Source organism: Poecilia mexicana, unplaced genomic scaffold (genome assembly GCF_051168715.1).
Source record: "Poecilia mexicana isolate PSO_F unplaced genomic scaffold, ASM5116871v1 scaffold_11, whole genome shotgun sequence".
Lineage (NCBI taxonomy): Eukaryota > Metazoa > Chordata > Actinopteri > Cyprinodontiformes > Poeciliidae > Poecilia > Poecilia mexicana.
Genome location: NW_028263380.1, coordinates 10,413,255 through 10,437,194, shown reverse-complemented (window position 1 = coordinate 10,437,194; position 23,940 = coordinate 10,413,255). Strand labels below are relative to the sequence as shown.

At 39.0% G+C, this 23,940-nt stretch overlaps 2 protein-coding genes across 4 annotated transcripts; one reads left to right on the top strand and one right to left on the bottom strand.

Moving 5' to 3' along the window:
* Window positions 1–4,480: 4,480 nt before the first annotated feature.
* On the bottom strand, window positions 4,481–7,859 carry fam221a (family with sequence similarity 221 member A). The gene is made up of 6 exons (XM_014966925.2): window positions 7,529–7,859; window positions 7,150–7,323; window positions 6,852–7,042; window positions 6,687–6,760; window positions 6,457–6,589; window positions 4,481–4,989 (listed from the first exon to the last, which is right to left on the bottom strand). Exons 1-6 carry the CDS (start codon window positions 7,648–7,650, stop codon window positions 4,814–4,816), a joined length of 870 nt encoding a protein of 289 aa, XP_014822411.2. The 5' UTR covers window positions 7,651–7,859; the 3' UTR covers window positions 4,481–4,813.
* A 119-nt stretch (window positions 7,860–7,978) lies between these two features.
* On the top strand, window positions 7,979–15,843 carry ccdc126 (coiled-coil domain containing 126). Of its 3 annotated transcripts, none has more exons than XM_014966929.2 (3): window positions 7,979–8,405; window positions 12,718–13,308; window positions 14,124–15,843. In XM_014966929.2, the coding sequence occupies exons 2-3, from the start codon at window positions 13,068–13,070 to the stop codon at window positions 14,363–14,365; spliced, it is 483 nt and encodes a 160-aa protein (XP_014822415.1). In that variant the 5' UTR covers window positions 7,979–8,405; window positions 12,718–13,067; the 3' UTR covers window positions 14,366–15,843. The 3 variants fall into 3 exon arrangements, with proteins under 3 accessions (XP_014822415.1, XP_014822416.1, XP_087866290.1); XM_014966930.2 differs by having other exon boundaries at window positions 7,979–8,425; XM_088010164.1 differs by lacking the exon at window positions 7,979–8,405 and adding an exon at window positions 8,421–8,551.
* The last annotated feature ends 8,097 nt before the right edge of the window (window positions 15,844–23,940 follow it).

The following is a 23,940-nucleotide window of genomic DNA, read 5'->3' as shown; positions in this document are numbered from 1 at the left end:
TGTTTTTTTTTTTATCTTTTATTCAACCCAAGAGCATTTAAAAAGATGTTAGGATATAATATTTATGTAAAACATCAGACTATCTTACTATCTTAGTGGACTAGTGAAAACAGCACTGTATATTTGAGAATTGAGAGATGTCTTCCCATCAGTAAGATCAGAACAAGCTTATTTCATTTTCTCAGCAGTTTAATTAACTTTCCATACAGGCAAGATGTACAATTTCTGGTCTTTTCCGAGCCGGCAACAAAAAACTGTGTCCTCAAATTGTTCTTCTTTGTTGTGACTTTGACTTTAACAGACATCATTTGAAAGCAATTACTGAGCCACACATCGAGCTTCCCTCTATTCTTAGTTCACAATAGTGCAAAGTCCTTAGTGGGGAGCGAAGAACTACCATTCTTTCTCATTTGTTTGTCACTTTCTCCACTTACACACCCACTATTTAAAGAGCTACATTGACTTGTCTTGGTATTTATCTAAGCTGTCTTTGCTGCTTCTCTCAGTGTTCCTCACTGTCTCTTCTGATTTGTCTGGGCACGAGTCTTTCTCTGCGTGTGCGTGTGTGTGTGTGTGTGTGTGCATGTGTGTGTGCGTGTGTGTGTGTGTGTGTGTTTGGAAATGTGTCTCATCTGCGTCTGGTGTGGAAGCAGCACAAACGTCGTGTCAAGACAGCCATCATACATGTTGCTTTGATGGACAGATTAGCTGAGGGTCTGGCCACCAAGCTGTGGCAGGCTGGGTTGGCTCAGGTGCGCAGATCAGAGTCCTTAGCCTCGATATAAGGGAGCCCAATGAAAGTTGCACCTACGTCAAAGGGCGATAAACTTTTGCTTGATGTCACGATCTACGTCAGGTCACTAGCCTTGATGCATCATTCTTATGCCAGTAGCACACTTTCATGGATCTGTGTCATGTTTATGTACGTTTTAAATGTACGAAATGGCAAAAGTCACCTTCAAAACCATCGGCGATGCTGGTAAATATTAGTAAAAACATAAATTAAGCTTCTTTTTTTGCAGCCCTGCAATATTCTCAACCTGAACATTCGAAAAGTACTTCACTTGAGCACATTCAATGGACAAGGGGGGAAATTTATTGGTAGAGAAGAATATTTTTAACCGCACTTGTTGATCATCTAAACACTTTCCACAAACTTCCCACAAACTAAATGAAACGGAAGCGTTTTTGTTATTTCCTGCTTTAAATGGATCGGTTCTTCTATTCCGACAGATCCCAGTGGTGAAACAATGCAGTCAAATTCGGTTTATTACTCAAATTGATGGAAAAGACGTTTTCCAAGAAAACCCAGCAGATTGCCACGAGTCATCGACTTGCAGCATGGACGAGCAAGCAGCAACAAAAGGCAATCGCTTGCATTTGTGTCAATGACTTTACAGCAATCTAAGGCGTACGTAACAACTACTCTGACCGTGAATATATTATCAAATATATTCATGACGTTAGAGGCACGCAACGTGAACATAAAGTCTGATAATGGAGGGTAAATGTATGCGGGAGGTCTAACTTAATGCAAGAGGAAGAATTAGAAAGCATTTCAACAGGCTGACTCTCAAAGAATTAGCTGCATTCACAGCAGAGCACAATTATATTCACTGTCAGTCAGCCATGCACTGTGCCTAAATACCTTGTCTGTAAATGAAAGGCATTTCCACAATTATCGTCACTAATTACGAAGCCGTTGAAATGTTGCGTACTAAATGACTTTCTGTACATGCAGAAGCTACGCAGCACAATACAGCAATGGACCAATTCAAGTATTATAAGTGTTACACTGCAACCTAAAGACTGTTTAGAAGGATTCTGAAACTGTTCTTTCAAAATTATTTATAAACCCTTCAGTTTTTCCTCGTTTTATTGCACTGTACCACAAACCTCAGTGTATTTTGGGAGTCTGGGGGTTAAGAGATAGAACAACACAAAGTAGCACCTAATTTTGAGCATTTCAAACTTTTCCACGAATGAAAATCTTAAAGTCGCGGTGCGCATTTGTATTCAGCTCCTTTTGTTTTGAGATTACATCCGTTGACAGTTTGCTGCGAGCCTTGTAAAGGCCGCGGCAAATACGTGGAGAAAATGCTCTGGTCAGATCAAACCAGAATTGAATGTCTTTGTCAACATCCAAAGTTCTACCTGACAAAGAACACACCATCCCTGGAGTGAAACCTGGTGACGGCAGCATCATGCTGTGGGGGTGTTTTCCTTCAGAAGGGATAAACATACCTGTATGACCTAAACATGTTTGCTAATCTTTGCAAAGACTTAAACCTCTATATTCACAGATGGAGCTATTCTGCAAAGAAGAGTAGGAGGAGGAAAAGAAACAAATATTTGTTCTAATTGTGCATAATTGATACACACACTTACAGTTTCAATTTTGTCTGTCAAAATTTATGTGAAAAAATAGATAAATAAAATATGTATCGGCATCCTTCCATTTCCAAAGTTCTCACTACCTTGTGTTGGCTTTTCACGTAAAATCCCAAAAGAATACATTCAAGCGTATGGTTGTAACATAATACAACATAAAAAAAACTGAAGGCTTAGCTTTGGAAATCTGCTTTATCTTTGAGTCGAAGTCTTGATCCAGCTCTTTCCTAAGCATAAAAGGATGGCTGATTAGGAAAGTCCAGCAACAACAATATTGGTCAACTTATCTTGTTTGCTTTTCTTTTTTTTTTTTTGAATGGCTTCGACTGGATACTCGTGTGAAAAGGGGAAGTTAAATTTATAACGCTGTTTCACCAATCTATTTGTTCCCCTTACGCCACCAAAACATTTGGTGCAGCTGCTTCAAATGCAAACAAAGGGGACATCAGGTTTTGCTTTCATAAGCTTACGCAGTTTTGCAGTTCAGTGCTCTTTGTATCAAATTGGTTGACATTTTCCTTTTGTGTAACATTATCAACTGAAAAATCAGGGCTTCAAACTGCTTTTTTAAAAATTATTATCTGAGAACAGGTGAGATATTTCTCCGTGATTTGTTTGAACCCCTTCTGTTTGTGTGAGTTAATTTTATTTTGGAGAAATGACGTGGTGTCGACTCCAGTTAAGTCCCTGTTTACTTGCCAGTTATGCCAATTAAGTGTTTCCCTCTGCTCTAATTGTCGATTTAATCACCTGTGCTTGTGTTTGGATGCACTGACTAAAAGATGTCAATCAAGCAGGGTGGGGTTGCCAGCGGCGGAAGAGAAGTGTCGCAGTTACATGCTTCAGCCACTGTCCAAAGGAAATTACCTTCAGCCTCCTTTACAGTGTTGCTATGGAGAGGCAATTAACCTAAATTGTAATTGTCTGAGACTAATGTGGTATAGCTTTCCCTCTTAATTTAATTACGTTTTTTCACTCTTCCTCATCTCTCCCCGTGTTCCACGCATGTCTCCCCTTGCTCACCTCTGTTCATGAAGATATGCGACCAGGATTGCTTATTGCGTGGTGGCCTGAAATCTCGGATCATGGACACACACACACACACACACACACACACACACACACACACACACACACACACACACACACACACACACACTTTGTGCTGCAGACGTAAGCTTCCAGATGTGGCTGCATCCACCCCAGCACTTTGAATCATTGGAGACGCAGGTGCATCCGTACAACCCTTCAGGCAAAGCTCAGGACCGCCGGCTGCTCAGCATCATAACATACTAGTCCACATTTTACCACATTACAGCCACAGTTTATTTGACTTTTTTATTTTATGTAATAAACGAAGCACAAAGCAGCAAATAATTCTGAAGCGGAAGAAAAAGGATAACATCTCAATTTATATGACAGGAATAATTTTTGACCATTCCTGTTCATAGATTCCTCAAGATCAGTCAGATTGTGTGAGTTGCATGTGCAAAATGTCAACTTATCCCAGAGCATGCTGCTTCCACCACCACATTTCACCGGTTAGGTGTTCTGTGAAGGGTGGATTTACTGCGTCCCATTGTGGCGATCCTTTCAACAATAGCTTTTGAGAGGCACCGTGACGCCGACACCGGAGATGTAGTGGCCAGAACCTACACTGTCCTCGGAGTAGGAACATCCGAGTGGGAGTAAATCCTCACTTAAATCTTCTTTAATTGTGTTTCCCTGCTAAAGACGCTGGAAACTGGGCCGCCAGTAGGAGAACACATGATGTTCAATCTGCATTCGCAGCGTGGAATAATGCAGCAGCGCGTCGCCGCTGATCTACCGTGATGAATGGGATTAATCAATCGAAGACAGTACATCTATCCATAAATTAAAAGCCGCGCTCATCACTGCACACTGAGCGCCGTGGTTCTGGTGTTATTTTGGTGGCGTGTTGCGTGGGTGGATTTTTCACAATAAGCACACTGTCATCACACATAAAAGCGAACCTCAGACAAATAATTAGGGAGCTGTTCAGGAAAATATCTAGAAAACTGCAGTGAAATAAACTGAAGATCTGTTACTTTATTTACTGACAAAAAAGATTAAAAAAACAATATCCTTACATAGCTCAAGTTTGACCAAGCCATTCATTCTCATTGCACAGAAAAAGAGAATTTAAGCTGAAAACTACAATCAGCGGCAAAAGCTGTAAAATTCATTGCACCCAACTTGAAATCAAGGTTACATTTATAAAGTACAAATATACAAATCTTTGAGGTTATTTGCAACTAGCTGGAACAAACCAAATATTCTTTGCCTCTTGGGAAAGATACGAACTATAACGTATGTAATTTTGTATTTGATATGTTAAGAGCTGAACTATCTCCTCAGAAACTAACAGTACGACAAAATAATCCAACGCAAATCTTGCACTTCATTGATTTTTGGTTTGTTTCTCAGAGACACCAGAGCTGCTTGCTTCGGCAGAGGAGCTGGGGTTTCTCGCAGGCGCGTTGGGTTTTCTTGCAGAGGTGCTGGGGTTTCTCGCAGAAGTGTTGGGGTTTCTCGCTGCCGAGCTCCTCTCCAGGCAGTCGTCTTCTCTGCCTTCAACTGAATAGGAACATCACAGCGATCGTGGGAATCGGATTGCGGACGAAGATGATGTGGTACAGACGGTAAACATGCAGCTGCAATCAGTAGTGGACGTACGAAGGATTTCTCAAAACGTGCGTCATGCGTCAAGATGCATTAGTTTATTTTTGAGATAAAAGCCCCTACTCTACACTCTGTAGATCTATGACTGTGTCAGCTGTCACTCTGACAATATCGCCATCAAATTTTCTGACGATGATGGTTCGGCTGGTGTGGTATCGAGGTGATAATTTGGTCTTTAACGTCTTTAAGCTCAAAGATGCAATCGTTGGCTTCAGGAAGAGGAAGTATGACCTGCAGACTATATCACTATCAGTGGGGAATGCCTAAGCTTTAAGGTCCTGTGTGCAACATGGATAAAATGGAGCTCTAACATCAAGGACAAGCAATGTCTCCACTTTCTGAGGCTCCTCAGAAGGCTACACCTGAGGCAGTAGCTGTACACCGTCTTCTACCGCTGCTCCATTGAGAGTTCACTTACTGCATGTATGGTTCACAAACTACACCAGGAGACACAAGAAGACTCTACAGTGAGTCATTAACACAATCCGGAAGATCAGAAGCCTTCCATCCCTAAAAGTCCCTCTTTGGGACTTAGCTTCTCAAGAGGGCATGCATCATTCTGAGGAACTTGTTCATACCTAGGACAAAAGAACTGCTGTTCTTGGATTGCAAATATAGAGGCCAGAGGTCACATGCTAATTGACTTAGGGACAGTTTTCACAGCAGTGCTATAATTCTTTACCTCACTTCTTTGAAGATGGCCATGTGCAATTCACAAGAGCAATTTTTATTTTTCTGATTTGCGGTTGCACTATTTAACATTTAGTTATTGGTCATCAATTGATTTGTGGCACTTCTGACTCTCCGCCAAAGAAGAGATTTTAAATTTTCATGTTTTTGTAAAACTGTCATTTGTTTATAAAATCTTGAAACTACCTTAAAGCACTGATGCACATGCACAGCCAATCTCTCAGGGAGCTGCAAGATTTGCATTTTTGTTTACTTTCATGCCTGCTACAGATGTAACACAGAACAAATCAGTGTGGCTAAACACGCTGTAGACCTGTCACTTTTATAGATTCGTGCTCTTGCAAATTATTCTACACACCAACACTTCGCTGCTCTCTGCTGCCCTCACATGCCTCTGAAAGGAACTTTCCCCAGCTCTAATGGAAAGCCTGTGCTCTTCTCGCCTGTGCTGCTGCGGTCTTATGAAGGCCATGTCACTAAAATGTACAGACTCCAGAGAACTAAAGAGCCTGAAAATTCCTTGAGACTGTTTGTCTTCTTGGGGAGAGTATATATGTCAAATGTCTACTGATGCACTAACTGTAAAAAAAAAAAAAAAAAGAAAGAAAAAGAAAGAAAAAAAAAGCATCCACTTCTAGTTTCAAATAAAAAACAAAAAAAAACAACTGTTACCTGCGCTGAGGACTTGCATAGCGAGGTAACCATCCAGCAAAGAGGTGAATCCTGTCAGACCCCCCATGGCTGCATAAGGAACATCTTTGCCAACAGGCTGACCTCTTGCCAGCCTCTCTTGCTTTGTCTCAACCTGTGAGGAATGGGGAAAGCAGTTTATGAAATACTGTAACAATAAGCCGACAAAAATGCTCCTTCAGAGGAAGCTGTTGTCAACCATGACCACTCACCAAGGTACGGTGCTCAAAGCTGGGTCGACCACACCCGCAAGTGTAGGGACTGTGGAACCCAGAGCAGACTTTGCCTGAAAAATAACAGATTATGTTCAAGTAGATTAAAAAGCATTGTACTGGGTTGTAGCGAACGCATCTTGACAGTAGGGATGTCTGACTCACACTTCTTGCACAAGTGACCTGCAGCCTCACTGTGGTCCTGCGGTAAATGTTTACACTTGCAGCGCACCATCGCACCTCCAGGCTGAGGAATGTAGTTATAAGAAGAACAGCGACAACCGCTGACCTTGCACCGCAGAGCAATGGGTCGCTCAGAGGGAATCACCTCAAACTCTGTCTGATGCTGCTTGTATCTGGTGGAGGTTGATTCACATTGCAAAAGTATTCATACCTCATTTTTCCACATGTATGAAGAAGATGCATGTGTCACAGTCAGTCAGGTCACAAAGCAATATCCTACCTGTGTTCACAAAAGCACTGTGTTTCAGGGCCAATCTGCTTGCAGTCAATGCCCCCTGGTACACCAAAGCTCACATACAACCTGTTTTTCATACGTAGTGGTAGAACCCTCCTTTTGTACTCTTCATATTCCTCTGGAGTGAAAAGTTTTCCACCATCGTCATCGCCAACGATCCTTGAAAACAACTATATGTCAATAAAATCTATAAACAGGTACAACACAACCTTGAAAGTGAAAGGTCTTCATATTATTTAGGCATTTATATTTCAATTGTTCTAGACGTTGCTCTGAACAATTGAAATGATGTTTTTTTTCCCCTCGAATTCATGAAAAACTATTTCTAAATAAGTTAGTAGAGAAAATGTGTTGGTACATATACCTTCTGTACTCCGCATAGTCATCCACCGCTTCCAAAGCCGTTTTATTCTGATTTACCGGGGTCATTATCATTACATTAAAACAACAGCATTGCAAGTGATACTTGTTTATGGCCCGCAGCATATGTTGCTATGGAGATGGTTTTAGGGGTCCCTCTAATGTTCGCAAAGGGAACTGCAACAACTAATAGAAATAACATAAAATCTTATTTTAAACGAAGCAAGAATAGTGAAGCAAAAACATAGGCAAATACAGGCACAAGTCAAACATTAAAAAGCAACAAAACTAGTTCTAGTCAATTAGCAAAACTACCTAAAAGGCTTCGTATTCGCAAACAACATCCTTCTCTAAGACGTGTATGAAAAGATAATAATTAATAAGTGGCGTTCATATATACTTTACTTGATCAAGTGCTACTTGTTGTGTAGTTTGTCGTTAATATGAAAAACGGCGATCGTAAAGTTAGGTTATTTTCAACTGCCCCACAATACGAATACATTTCCCACAATGCAACGGCTTTGACGAAGCCGAAGACGTTCCGGGGGATCCATGACAGTACATTACACGGTCCCATGCCTACAAGTACAGCAGCTGACGAGTTTGGGTTGTTGTTTTTTTTTTTTCTATCGAAGCTACCATCGCATTGTCGGCAGAGCAACGAAGCCGAAATAAGCAGTAAAGCGGAACGCATATCCGGACACCTTGGTTCTCAGCTGAGACTGTTTTGTTTGTTTTTTTCCCCCCTTATTTAACGGAAATGGTGGCATGCCAAAGACATTTTTCCAGCGGTAGCGAAACGAGCCGCGGGGCGGCGAAGAGCAAGCAACATCCTTCTGATCCTTCCGGTCCCAGCACCTCTGCACCCTGTAAATTTCAAGGTATCGACTCAGGACACACGGTGGGGGTCATGCTTCTATTTTTGACGGGCTACACATATCTGCTGACAAGTGCTTTTTGTATACTGTGCATTTGGAGAGCTTGTTGAGAGCTAACACATCGAGCTAACGCTGGCAGGAAATCTGTTGTAAGTGAATTTGTTTTAAGTTTAAATAAATAATTGTGAATCCGCCAAGCGTGTCCGTATACGTTGGGCGTTTACATGTTGTCCTTTGGGTATTTTGTAAATGAGTCCAGACAGTTTTAACTCTTACTGGGAGTGCTCTATGTGCCCTTCTGGCCAAAGGCTATTGACTTTTCAGTATATATTGTACAATTTAACTGATTAAGCTACTTGGTGATCCTGTCAGCTGTAAAATAACATCTGACAGCTGCTGTAGTCACTATTTAACTTGGAGATTATCCATTTTGATTGCTGTGGTGTGCCTTATCAGTCTGTCAGGGAAATATGCTACATTTAAACTCGTCTTTATTTATTTGTAGGATATTATCATACAAATTTTATGATACAATGTGACTAAATCAAATAAAACAGAAATCTGTGGCACTAGATATGTCAAAACAGGTGTATTAAAAGTTGAAATTCTATGGTAGCTACTTTTAAATTATTTAAATTATATTGAAACCTTGAAAAGTTTTGACCCAAAATGACAAAAAAAACCTTTATGTTTTTTTTTATTTTTAGGAATTGCTATGAAAGTAAAAAAAAAAATGTTTTGCATTTTTTTAGAGGTTAGAATAAATGTCATTAATTTACTTCTTGATCACTTCTTGCCAATTTTTTAAAAGTGTTGAATATATATATAAGATCAATTGACTCCGAGATAGTAACATATTTATTGACACTGGATCAATCTGATCAGTTTAAGCTCTACACACAGAACCAGTCACCAGTACTAAGGTATTTAAAAATTGTAGTTTCATGACTACTAAAATGAAACGTCATACCATTCCTACTCCTCCCCTGCCTGCAGATGTGCATTACTGGTCAGGTGTCTGAAATACTTTCCACTGGCTTCCAGGAAACAGAAACTTCTGAAATATTTCTGGTCACAAAAAAGCACAGCGTGGAAGCTAAAGGAGCACTTCCCATCTCTCCTATTTAAATTTCTAGTGAGATCAATAAAATATTTTTGAATTTGAAACAGCATTTGAAAACTACAGTCGTGTGCAGACTCCACCGCTCATCTACATAACAAGCTTTTCTAGCTTATTGAATTTGTGTGTCTTTATCGACTAAGTAGGTGGAAAGGGATTATATATAACACGCAATAAGAAGCAAATATGATTTTTTTTTTTTGCTGAGGGTGTAGTCCACATATTTTTAGGTTGTGTCAAAAATAATAAATGTCATCTATAATATTATTTCAACCTCAATAACCAATATGATACTTTTGCGTCAGTAGGAACTATTGTGACTTTCTTACTTGGTAAAAATGCAATTAGATCTTGTCCTACTTGCGTAACATCTTTTGTGTTAACGTTATGATATTGTGAAACCACCATAGATTTATCATACTATGAAAGTATGACACCACTCCATGCCTGTTTCCGGACTTGTTTCAAACATCTTGCCCATGTATATCTATAGCCATCTCTGAACTAAACCAAGCCAGATGTAGTTATTATTATATTGTGTAATTGTAACTAATCTGCTGAGACCAAAACGTTTTCTAGGGCAGCCTTACGCATACAGTGTTGAGATGTTTTACACACTTTCACCATACGAATGCATCTCAAAGTCATTTTGGACTTTTAGAATGGCATTTGAAGCTTTTTAATCTGCTTTTTTTTTTTTTTTTTTTTTTTTTTTACAAGAATTTCAGCTTGTCTTACTAGAATTATGCAAATGTTTAATCCCCAGTTAAAATTATTCAAAAATGCTTAAAAAAAAAATCTAAACTAAAAATACATACATCCCCACTTAAATCTGGATAAATGTTTTGAAGAAACCACACACTATTTCAGAGGATGCTGACCAAGATATGAGGGGGGGGATATTTTACAGTCACTGAAGGCAAAGGTTGAGGAATTTGATAACCACGACTAAACATATTTAGAGGATTCAAAGTGAGGCTGTCAAACCTACAAACTCCACACCTGACTGTTAACATGACATAGTGGATGGCGTATTAAAAAAGGAGGAGCACCTCCTGCCTTTTCCAATGAGATAAGAATCTCAAACACACATGGAAACAGGTTTTAAGAATATACAAAGCATGCTACCACGAGCCTCCTGGAATAGTCCTACCTGGAATCCTATGAAAATATGTGGGCTATGCTTCAGAAAAGTGAGATCTTTTATTACAAACCTGTGTGTGTTTGAGAAAATCCACAATAAATTTCAGCCCGGTTTTGTTGTTTCGTAAAAAGATGATTATAGTTGTTCAATTTTGTTTATTATAGCCTTATCCAAGTGCATGTTTCACTGTCCAAAATGAATGGAGTACTATGAATGTAAGTCGGCCTTCCAGTAGCACTTCAGTTTGCAAATTGAAGCGTGTCGAACAGTAAAAATGGCTTTGTCATGCTTTTAGCTAAATTTTTTTTTTCGGTTGTTTGCACAGGTCAGAGGAAAGGACATGCATATCTACAAAAGCCCCAGTTCAGATTCAGATTGTGTTACCTCATCTTTTCATAATTTATAAATTCAGCCGCCGTCCCCTTTCTGAACCTGGACAGGAAGTGACACTCCCACACCCACAGAACTCTCCCGAGACCGAATTTGGTGACAAAGTTATGAAAACTGAGAAATGATCACCTAATTTTTATTCTCTATGTGCACATCGCCTCCTTAGCCCCTTATTTTCTTCATTTCAATAGCCATTGTGTGGCTGAAATGAGAAAAAGAATGCCCTCCACGATCCTTGTCTGTTGTCCGGTCTTCTTGTGTGGTGCTACAGAATGGGCCTCTATGAAATCTAAACTTGTAATTGGGTTTCTGGGATAAAAGGACTGAAAGAGATTTGTCTGAGTGGACTATTGTGCGCCCAGAGCCAAAGCAGCAGGAAAAAATAAAAAATAAACTCTAATAACAGAAAAGTAGCTTATTTTCTAAATCATCAGCTCTAAATAAAATAGGGCTGAAACGATTCCTCGAATGATTCGAGTACCTCGATTACTAAAATTCCTCGAGGAAAATTTACCTGCCTCGAAGCTTCTTTAATTTATGTTTAATTAGTTAACGCACCGTGTTCCGGCCGGGACTTCATTTGCGTTGCGCGGAGCTCTCACTTCCGCCTCTGAGTTGTTGACAAAAGCTAAGTCTCAGCGGCCTAAAGTCCAATCTTCAAGATTGGCCCGTGGGGATTTTATTGATTGATGATAATGCCCGACTTTTTATCGTTTTTGGGGAACCAATAAGCATCCTTAAAATGACTGGGGCATGCCTGGAGTACGGCAGCATTTCTCCTCCGGGGCTGCTGGTTGAAAGCGAACGGCGGGAAGAGCGCTGAGGTGAGCGGATAGCCTGAACAGGGCGGGCGGCTGAGTAGCTGATGCTTACCGTGTAAATGTAGCTTTACCGACGAACCGCACAATAAATTTCATATCCCGGTCTGAAGAAACGGGTGGCGGAGCGCATCGTACATGGCTGGTAGATGAGTTTCTGAGTGTGACCAGTGAAGGTGTCGTAAATATCCCGTATTGCTTCCCCCCTTGTTCGTCCCCTGGTCTAACGGTTCGTCAGTCCGCTGGTCCATTTCCTCCCCTCCACCCCATCTTACGTTCGTTCATTCGCCCTCTCCTCCCACTCCAGGCGGCATTTCCCGTATTTTCAAACCCAAAGCGTGACAGGTTAGGTGGCAAGGTGAGTTTAATTAATCTATTAAACTCACTGAAGATGAATACATAAACTAAAAGCTGGATTGTAGACATTTTTATAAGCATATTTGTGAGCCTGCCTCTTTGTTATTAAATTCAATATAATTTCAGATTTTTCTATAACTTTTCTTCTGGTTAACTTAGAAAGTGAGCTATTATTGTTACAGGTTAGTTTTCTAAACTACAAAAAAGCAACTGTTAGGGATGCTCAAATATGAAAAATTGGACTGATATTGATATCTGATAGTAACACCGGTATTATGCCAGATTTACCAATATTTCATTTTATAATTTTTTTTTAATCCGATTACTCGATTAATCGTAAGAATAATCGATAGATTACTCGATTACTAAAATATTCGTTTACAACAGCCCTAAAATAAAAGCTCTGTTTAAGCATAATAAAATAATGCTCTGCATTTGCATACATTTTAATTGTGTGTTGTTGTCTTTTTTTTGTATTTTCTTCAGCATAGGTAACTGTGCCTGTGGAGCCCGTACGCCATGACTGCATAGATGATTTGGTGTTCAAGATCTCGCAAGCAAAGAACTCCTCCAGAAGCTCCTGATCGCTGGTTTTTAAGGGCGTCAACTTGCGTCTGGTTCCACTTCCTTGCTTCTGCAGTTGCTCAGCACTTGCTCACCTCCTCCATGAGAGGCAGGATGTTGGTAACTTTTGCAGAACTCTGACCTAAGTGAAAGAAAAGGCACCACGTTTTCTAACTTTACATAATCGACTGCACATCAAAGGTCTTTGGCCTTTTGAAAGGCACCTCTACCACCCCCCCCTCCCCATCCCTCTTTCATCCTCGCCCAGTACCATGCTGGGTGCACTCTTTCTGCGGAGGAACATGTCCCAGAAGCTGAGTGTGCTGCTGCTGGTATTCGGGTTGGCGTGGGGACTGATGCTGCTGCGCTACACCGTACAACAGCCTCGCCATCAGAGCAGCGCCGAGCTGCGCGAGCAGATCCTGGAGCTCAGCCGGCGATACGTCAAGGTCCTGACGGAGGAGAACCAGAACGCGCCGGGGGGGCCACAGGGAACGTCCATGGCAGGATATGGTAAGCAGTTTCAGTCAAAGTTATGAGCTCTAGCAGAAGTATTCGAACCCCTTGAACGTTTTTGTATTTTATCATATTACAACCAGAAATGGGACACTGATGTAGACATTTTATAATATTGGGACGAAAACAATTAATTGACTTCCGATTAATTGTCGATTAATAGCTTCTTGTATTAAAATTAGTTACAATCCATTAACTAAAAATGTCGGCTTAAGCCTCCTTTCCGTATGGTAGTTTGGCCGCCATCCAGAAGAGGGCGTCGCTGGTCATTCTTAAGCAGAGCCAGTTGATACAGAATAAAAGATGGCAGAACCATACAAGAACAAGAGTCCAGTGTGGGATGCAAAGACTTTGAGAACACTTGACAAGCTCCCTACGTTTTCTCCTTTATTTTTCTATTCAGCAACTTAAATAGTTGCTGTTTTTTACATACATGTGTATTTTTATAAATATGTTTTAAGTTCAATAATGTGAGAAACCCATAATTTTATGGGGGTTTTTTTCAGTCAGCATTTAATACAGCTGACACTAAAGTGTTTTTTTAATTAAACATATGATAAATTTAAATGCACTTTTCATACAACAGAAAATAGAGGTTTTTAAGAAAATGGCCGCCTGTCAATTAATCATTAGCCGATCGATGAGATCAATCAACCATAGATTAACTCATTAATCGTTAACCTGTATCCCTAATTGGGATTGTGATAGACTAAATAAAAAAAACAAAAAGTAGTGCATAATTACGAAGGGTGATTAAAGCGTCACAAACATTAATCCATTCTCTTTTTCTAATTCCGTCTGTGACCTTTCAGCTGACCTGAAAAGGACCATAGCTGTGTTGCTGGATGACATTCTGACACGGCTGGTCAAACTGGAGGGGAAAATCGAACTGGTGGCGAATTCCTCTTTAACAAACACATCCCATGCAGCAGCTGCACCGCCAGCGGGGCTTCCCGCTGGCCTGCGGAAAGCTTCAAAGCAGGAGTCACCGGGGAGCCATCCTGGGATGTCGCGTCTTCATCCACACGTCCCCAAAAGACCTCGACCACTTTAAGAAGCCTCCCCCTCCGTCACTGCTCACTGGTGTATCGGCACCAAGTGATCGAGTAGCAATAGAGATATTCATGGATATCCGAAATCCTAAAGTGCTGGATGTGAAAATTCAGCCCAGTCGGAGAAAGAAATGATGGACTTCTTTATTGTCCTGCATTTCCTGTTACATCGAGACTGACCTGTTCATATTTTATATTTGCATTGCAAACATTCTTTTTTGCCTTCATTTCTCCTTTTTTTTTTTTTTTTTTTTTTTTTAGGGGTTTTCGCTTAACCCTGCAGCTTTTGAGCTTTTTGACTGTTAAAGTAAATGCAGAGAAACCAAAACAAACAAGCTGAACATTTCATTAGAAATCTGACAGCCTTATCTTAAATAGATTCACAAGACAATATACTGAGCTCAACCTTACACTCATAATAATAAAGAATGGCTATATGTTAGAGTTTTTAGGAGGGACCGGTAAATAAGATTGTTATTTTAGCCTGTGATTGTTAAACCTAAATAAAGTTTGCTCTTAAGAGATAATCCAAAGAATATTTTTTAGCACTTCAGACAAGGCAATATAAATGTGTGTGTTTTGCAGTGAGAGTTGGTGCGGAAAGTCCGACCGCCGTAAGCATCTGTCCCCGAGTGTGTGGGCTTTCCGTATCTGTTGAAACCTAATGAATCCCATGTGCCGTTTAGAGCTGTTTGAATTGAGGTAATGAAGAACATTGAATGTACTGCGCCGTCGGTAGATCTGTATCGTTCAGGATTCGCGTTGCACTGTGATTATAGAGACTGTCTCAATACACTAGGCTCATCTCACTTGTGCTTTAGAAATGTTTAAAGGGGAGAAGAACATCCTGGAATGTTTGTTCCAGTTTTTCTCCTTTAGTTGCTTTCTGTATTGCTAATAAACTGGTGAAATACCTCACCAGTTCACTCATTTGGAGTTTTTTTTTTTTTTTTTTTTTTTTGAGCACTTAAATTGAGGCTATTTGGGGAGTTTTGTGTGACAAAGTCAATGTGGATCAAGAAAACACTATAATTAAAAAAGGCTTTGCTTCATTTTGTTGCTTGGAAATTAACAACTGAGCTAAAGAGGCTTGAATTACCAAGTGGTGCTTTGACGATAATGCTGTGATTGCTTCATAATCTTAAAGTGGTATATTAGATCAGCCAGCCACTTTGAGAACAATTTCCTTATAATTAGATAGGAATCAAGTGTTTCCTATTTTGAATCAGTTCTGGGTCAAATTTTGTTTCAGAAGGCAATTAAAGTACTAATATACCAATTTATGGTCTGTAAATAATTTGCATTTATATTTTACACAGCAAAGGTATTCACCTTTCTTGACCATGTTCCTGTAAAAGCAAACATCGATAGCTTTTATTGTGATTTTATGTGTTGAACCAACACAAAGCAGTTCATAATTGTAAAGTGGAAGGAAAATGTTTGGTTTCCAAATATTTAAGAAATAAACATCTGAAAATAGTGTCATGCATTTACATTCAGTTTCCCGGATCCCCTTTTGCTACGTTTACAGTCAAAGTAACGTGGTCCGTCTGGGTGGAGTGTCTTTGAACATCAATTTTCAAGTCTTACCACAGATTCTGGATTTGACTGGACAAGTTCTATTCATTTCACAAATGCTTTATTAATCCCAAAGGGAAATAAAATGTAACTCGTACTATCCAAGGTCCTTCAAGCAGTGGTACTAGTAGGATCTGTTTTGTTCAGCAGTTATCTCTCTTATAAACAGCCAATGTGCTCCAAGATGATGCTGGTCATTTTACCTCTTTCCCTTTTCATACTTGACTCTTTTGAGTATAAATTGGGAGTTTCCCAGGAATATGTGTTTTGTAAAAGCCAATAAAGATTCAAGGTATATTAAAATATTTCAAATCCAGGAGTATGATTATCTCATACTCATAGTGTGCCCCAGAAAATGAAGTTGTGTGACTAAAATACATGAAAATAACCAGCAGGAGGTCACTTAGTTATAGGCTTGCATTGTCTTTTTTTTTTTTTTTTACCAGTTTGTGGTATAGACCATCTTGACCAGCAATTTGTCCTCCACTTTAAAGTAACAACCTCCCCATTACTTGTACCCAGGTCATCCACCAACTGACCTTTAAGAAATCTACACAGGCTCTTTGGAAAAAAAAAAAGAATAGGAATAATTTTCACATTGGGAAATGAAGCCTGAAGTGATTTTACTATCAGTCACTGACTACTGGATATCTGCAAAGCATAGAAAGTTTTTCTATGAAGTTAAGTTGCCTGCTGTGGAGAGAGGCACCAGTCCCTCCACTGTGTAGCTGGTTTAGACAGTAGATGGATGAATAATTAAAAAATAAAAAATCCAACCTACAGTCTGAGCTGTTGGGGTCTAGAAATTGATATTTTACCAATAAGGATGTTATTGTAAATGTACTAACGCTTTTTTTTATCGATTAGAAATCCTATTTTTGATAACAAAAGGGAATCAGGACTCAGGAATTTGATTTGGTTATGTGTTAAAACTGCTTGCCATACCTTCGCTTTGCAGATAGCGGGGAGCCATTCAGAGCCCGGCGTTTCCTTGTTGTTGCAAAAATGTGTTTAGACCCAACCTACCTTATCCACCAATCACAGGAGAGCGTTTCCTCCCACTGTATCTCTAGCTCATCCACGGTTTCACAAGGAGAAGGTAAAAGATTTACGTTTTTTAACACGAAGAGACAGTAAACAGTCGACTGTATTGTAGCCTTCCTACCTGCCGCCATGTTTTTACTTGCGGGTAGTACTTAAGAACCTATTTTAGGTCATATTAAACATTGTGTTAGACCCCATTGCTGTTCGTTTTATGCTGAAGCTTGTTTTCAGTTGCTATACTACCAGTTACAAAGTGACACTAACGACCTGAAACGATGAGATAAGGTACGTCGTACATTTTCTTCCTGTTTTATTTGTCTGTTTTAAGTTTATATTAAGGTGGTATAATAAAACAGTGATTTCGATATTATCTGGAGTCTTTGTAAATGTCTCTTCTGTATTTAGCTCGTGATGGTTATGGACTCATTATATTCGGAAAAACCAACACCATCCAGTGTAAAATTCAATTGTTTCAACCCCTGTGTTGAAACAATTGTGCAGACCACCTATACACCGGGCAGGTAATAGTTTTGCCTGCTTTAGAATTGACAGATGGAGCTATAAGGATTAGAACAACATCGAAAGGCTGGTGTGTTTCAGTTATTGAAACTATAAGGATCCTTTACACCGATTGATAACGATGTATTCGAAGATTAGAACAGTTTTATATTTCATAAAACCAATAAAGAAGGATTTATTTTATTTTAAAAAGTAGGGTTACTATTTATGAGTATGTCTATGTACTGTATAGTAAATGCATTTGATTCGCCTTCCCTTTGCATGAATTACTGTATCAGTGTGATGTGGCATGGAGGCAATCAGCCTGTGGTTCTACTGAGGTGTAATGGAACCTATGATTGCTTTGATAGCATAATTTGGGTAATTTCCATTATTGCAAATGGAGTCTCCATGGACCGTAGACTGCCTGTGGGGATTAAGTCAGGTTAGGTGATATGAAAAACTTAAAAAATAAACCAGCTCTTGGGACTTTTGCTAGTGTGGACAGACACCAAGTCCTGCAGAAAAATGAAATCAGGGTTATGGTTAGCATTTGTCAGCAGAGGGTAGCAGGAAGTGGTATAAGATGCAACATTAGATGGCACTAGTCTTAATAAGACCAGCCAAATTATTCTTAACTGAGAACAATTCACACTGAATTTCAAGCAGCTTGAATTATGTACTTCTTCGCTCTTTAGAGACAGGGAGCTTGATTTTGAAATGAACTGCAAAATTTAGTTCAATCTAAAAAGAGGGGTTTGTCCTTCCACTGGTGTAAACGACCAGCTTATTAGCAATGGCCTTTTGTTTCTCAACCTCTTCGTGGAGGTCGTCAGTCAAGTCTTTGGTGAAATAATGTGTCCAATTTTTGCGCCTTGACTTAATGGATTTTTAAGCTTTCTTTCTAAGGAGTATGTTTATGTTTCGATAAGCCCTGCGAGCCTTCACTGAAAAGCTTAAAAAATGCTTCATACTTGTGATTTTTAACATTTTACAGATTGTGAATTATTTAAGTGGAGAAGATTTCCTACCATAATAAAATTTCTGAAAAGTCAGTACAAGGTAAGCATTTTTTTCCCTTTACATCTACTTTGCTTTAGGGTTCTGGGAAGTCAGTAACTTAAACATATAGGCTTTATGATGTTATTTATAAAATATATGTTGGGTCAATTTGCTACGCCACAAATCCTCATAACCTTTTAGGGTAACGCTGGTCCGAGGAGATGTTACTCAGCTAAAGCTTGTACGCATCAGAATATGATCCAGTTTTTGTGCCTCCATTGTTTGTTTAGAATTCTTTTTTTAAATACGTGTTCAACAGCATAATTAAAACCACACTGCTTAAATATATTTTAATTATATTTAAAAACTACAAAAATTAAAATTGAATTAAAAAACACTGTTTTATGTATTTATTTCCATTTCAGAGTGTCCCATAAATGCTCCCTTGAAGGAACGGTTTTCTTGATGAGTTAAATGGCATGGGAAATGTCAGGCTTTTTGTTTTTATTAGCCGTGATGATGTAGATTTGCCACAAGATGTCAGTATCGTCTTATATTCCTTAACCAAAGAAATGAAGCGTCTTCATTCGAAAAGGATTTACTCTGGGAGCATTTGCTTTTGGAAGTTAAATTTCACCAAAAAGGAGATGTCGCTTCTCCTTTCTCTCCTCTTCCTCGGACAGTAAGAGCTGGAGATGGATGAGGGAGCCATCGTCGGAGTAGATTATTCCATCTGGAACCTCCTGAAATCCACAGCCTACAGCCATCCTGCTCAGGAAGAGCAACGATGATGTTAAGCTTGGACTTTGCGTCACTTTTTCGACAGTGATATCATTTAGCTTTGACTTGCTGTTAAAAATGTAGAGAGTGTGGCGTTTTCAGTCGATTTTTAAAAAGTCTTTCTCACCTTGTTTCTCGGCAAATGAGGTGTAGAATTATCCTGACAAATGCGGGCATGGCAGATATGATAAACGAAAACATCATTTAGACAAGTTATGATTTGTGAGTACGAATACAACAATATGCTCTTACCCTAAAGGGAAATTTTCTCTTATTGTCTACCCTCTGCTGCAGGGGGTCTCCATCATCCTAATGAGGTAGGCTCTCCTTTACTATCGAAAAGCGTAAATTGAGATCCTTTCTTGTGTCGTTTAGGATGCAGCGCCATTGCTAGCCTCATACACATACCATAATGAAGATAAAGAAAGATCAGTTTTATTTGTACTCTGCAGCAATAAAAGTAAATTTCTCGTTCTTTCCACAGGCGAATACTGAGCGGCTCCATTCAGAGTTCAGCCTCCCCTGTCTCTTCTTCTGTGGTGCTCTAAATGAGAGATTTAAATCTGCAAGTATTCATCAACAGATTTCTTGAAATCAAAACTTGTTGACATGCATTAGACGTCCTGAGCCTCCTCCTCAGGCTTACAGCATTTTTTTTCCCCCTTCTTTGTGTTTTGCAGCAGATATTACAGTTTTTTTTGCGTACCGATGATTATCCCGACTGGTTGCGCTTATTGCTTAAGAAGAGGAAACAACGGGGACACTTGATTTTTATAGCCTGTGTCTGGTGAACATGTTTAATGGCGAGCGTCACAGATTTACCTCTGCGTTACTTCGCTTTGACTTTTACAGTTTATTGGGCTATAAAATAAAGTGTTTTGAATCAGTAGCTTGTTTTTTGTTCAAATTCAGTCGCCTTAGTCAGTTGACAAATTTCCAGTGTTTTAAACGATTTTATCTTGTCCAATTGAAGCACCAAACTGTAGAGTTTGCATAGCATGTCCCTTTTTTTTTAATCAATCAACATTACTTCAGATGTAGATTTTTATATCTTTAGAATACCATGTCATGATGAGACTTTTCCACTATCTTGTCATAAAAAAACTCTGACGGGCTTCCATACAAACATGCATCAGCTGGCATCACAGAAGGCACAGACAACTTATCAGTTCTTTTCATTACATCCTAAGGTTTTTCTTTTACTTTTTTCGTGTTTATCTGCATGTTTTTAAGCAAATTATTCCTTTTAAAGGGGTTTACTTGTATGCTGTCCCCAGAGATTACCAATGCTTAGCTGATCAGCTCTGTTCTTGCGCCTTTTGTGATGTTATCAAACCTAATCTAATCATACCAGATTTTTTTTTTTTTTTTTCCCGGTTCAGTACGATTAAGAACTGTATTTTGTGAAATCCTGCAGTACAAATCCATACTTCTTTTATTTCCAGTTTTATTGTCAGTGAAAACAAAAATATACACCATTGGACACTATTTTTAATGAAAACAACGAGAACGTGCGCAGAAGACGTTTTCTCAGCGTTTATTGGGAGCTTTCAGGCACAAACAGGAGAAGATGAACATTACGCTGCGTTTATGTCAAGATCGAAATGATGCAACTTTCAAGTGTTTCAAGCGAGCTTTTTCCCTCTCACCGTGACATAAGTTAATAACATGCTGTCAATAAATTACGGAAACAGAGCTTGCTTTTAACTAAACTATGCCGGAAGTCAAAAAGAAAAAAACAAACATACAGGTCACACCTACTATGGAAATCCTCGTCAGTTCGCTGATGTATATTTGTTTGTAATTTTTCTTCTTAGAAACCGGGAGCAAAAAGCATCTCTCATGTGAGTGGGCTAATTAAACAGGTAGACCGTTAAGGAATGGAGGTCACTTTATCTGTAGACCTTGCTCCACTCAGAGGGAGTCAATAATCACTGCTGACACGTCCCGGGGGCCTCTCGGTGTTCTGCATTCATTCATACAGGTTCAGAGATAAGTCATAAGGCTCCAAGGTAGATGTCGAAGTGACACGAGGTTCAAACCATGCAGTGTCTTCCAATAAAGATTTAATTAGGTCTCTATGTGGTAATTGAGGTTTCCCATCTTGCTTTCCAGTTGCGTTCTTACAGAACTGGTGAAAGTTACTGTTCCTTAAAGTGAAATACCTTCTACCATCTCTGAGCAGGTGCAAGTGGAGTAAAGGAAGGCAAAGGCGGGTACTTGCCTTGATTTTTTTTTTTTTTTTTTTATTAGGGTAAATGTTTTGTTTTATGATCTTGGTCCCCCGCCCCCTACATTAAGGCCACTCAATGCAACAGGTATGGTGACAATAGCTTAGCATCTGTAGAGTGGAATGTAAAAACTGGGAAGGGAGTTGCGTTGTTTGGAGTGTATTTAGAAATTTGATGCAGAGGTTAATGAAATCCTTCACAATTGATAGAATTTGAATAGTTTGCAGCTGAGAAAGTAAATAAAGTCAAGGACCAGATCTAGATCTTAAATCCAGATTATCCCCTACTTTCCAACAATTTTGTTGTAACAAAAGTAAACATTAAACATATACGTATACTAAGAGCTACGAACAAGACTTTTTCTGACAGCAGGAAGCCATCGAAAACACTACAAATGTTGGCTTAAAACAAAAACTGGTGAGAGATACAGATAAAAACATCACTTCTGCTCTGATTGTATTGAAATAGTAGACGTGTTATTCTGTATGCTTTGCTGGTCTTCTTTTATAACAGAAATACTTTTAATATGGCGATACAGACCGAAATCTAACATTTGAGGCATGTAAAATGAGAAATTTAATTGTATCATGAAAACTAGATATTGAAAGGGGTTTATAACTTTTTTTTTCAAATTAAAAATGGTGCTTGAATGCCTCACAAAAGCTTTATTTTGCCTTTTTTTCAACAATAAGCTAAATTGTGTCAACCTGGGAAAGTAATTTGCCATAAATTTGAGAATATGCTTGCAATGACTTTTATGCAAACCGAAAGGTAAAAAAAAAAAGAATTATCACAGCATATAAAGGCTTTCTGGATCCAAACAAACTTGTGAAAACTGCCTAAATACTTGCTTTCATATTTCTTAAGAATAAAATTCACGCCCCATTACCCTTAAAACTTTTGCATAATTTTTAAGTTTCAGATCCTGTGAACAACTGCTTCACATCTATTCAAACAAAAACAATTAAATGCATTCCAAATTCTTTAAATTGTGCATTTAAAATCCCAATATTCGCTGCCTATTTCATATTTGGCAGCTTGACACAAAACAGTATTTTTTAAATATTATTCTTTTGGGTGTGACAATGCAAAAACTGATTACATTTAAGGTATTTAGGAAAAAAAAAACATGAAAGCAAATTTGGCTCGCCAGACAAAAATGAAAACAGTAAACAAAAACAGAGGCAGCAGCCTGGAGGAGAAAGTTTTCCAACAAGATTAGCGCAGAGCTGCATGCCAACGCATGGCCGTATAGGCTGCACTCAGACTGAAATGTGTGACAAAGTCTGCAAATATCCGTGTGACCCTTTGAGAACACACACTTTCAGCAGAGCAGGAACACGTGCTGCAAAAATATGCCAGAAAAAAAATATTAAAATTCTGCCCTCTCAGAAGTTTTTTTTTTTTTTCAAGTAATCACATTTTATTATTCGACAGTAAGCTTAGAATTTGTTCAAATAAAAGAGAAGCAAGAGAGTTCTTGAATGATTATTCTAGACACAACATCATTTGCATCAAAATTAGATCAGATCAGTTTGAAGTTTAGGAAAAAATAAATAGACACTTGTTGCCCTCTGAACCCAAACAGTTGTATAACGGTGGCTGTTTTTAGCTCTTATGAGTTGTTTTAAAGCAAACTAAAGTGTTATTCTTATTGCAGTAAAATAGGATCATGTGTAAATAATTGTTTGACTTGCCATAAATATCTGAAAATTTACTCTTGTTCAGCTTTTTGCAAATTTTTCAAGAGTAGAAAGCAAAGCGTACAAATTCTCTACTTGGCTGAATCTCTTCAAATAATAAAAAGAGTTCTGCTGAGACACAAAAGCAATTTTAACCATTTTCTTGCTGCAAAAAGGAGATTTCCGTCTTTGCTTATTGTTTTGAATGAAGGGGGGGGGGGACAACACCCGCCATTTTCTGATGGCTCTCAACACACAAAATCTGAGCAGGAAACAATCTTTTTTTTTTTTTTTTGTTTTGTTGTTTTTTTTACATTTTTCTCATAGTTTTGGAAAACGCCTTAATGCAACAGAAGCCCTTCTGCTTACACCTTCAGCTGCAGCTGCCTTAACACAAAGATTGTTTGCATCAGCTCAGTTACTGCAAGACTCTCCTTCAACATGGCGTTCACAGCCAGTGTTCCCTCACTCTCTGGCTGTCCGAAGCGGTCAGTCGCAGGGTTTAAATGGTGCCAAGTTAAATATATACATGGAAAGAAAAGGATTGATTTAAATATATATATATTTAAAAATGTACAGTAAAATAAAAGCAGTCTCACCGGAAAACAGAAGCTCTGGACTCACTGTAGCCTAATGGGGGTTTGTTTGCGCTTTGGAGACGCAGACTATCTTGGAGAGAGGCCAATAACGGCTCAAAGTTGGGCTATAAGCTGCGTTTTACTTAAACAATCCACCTCCTCCCCCCTTTTTTTCCTCCTCCCT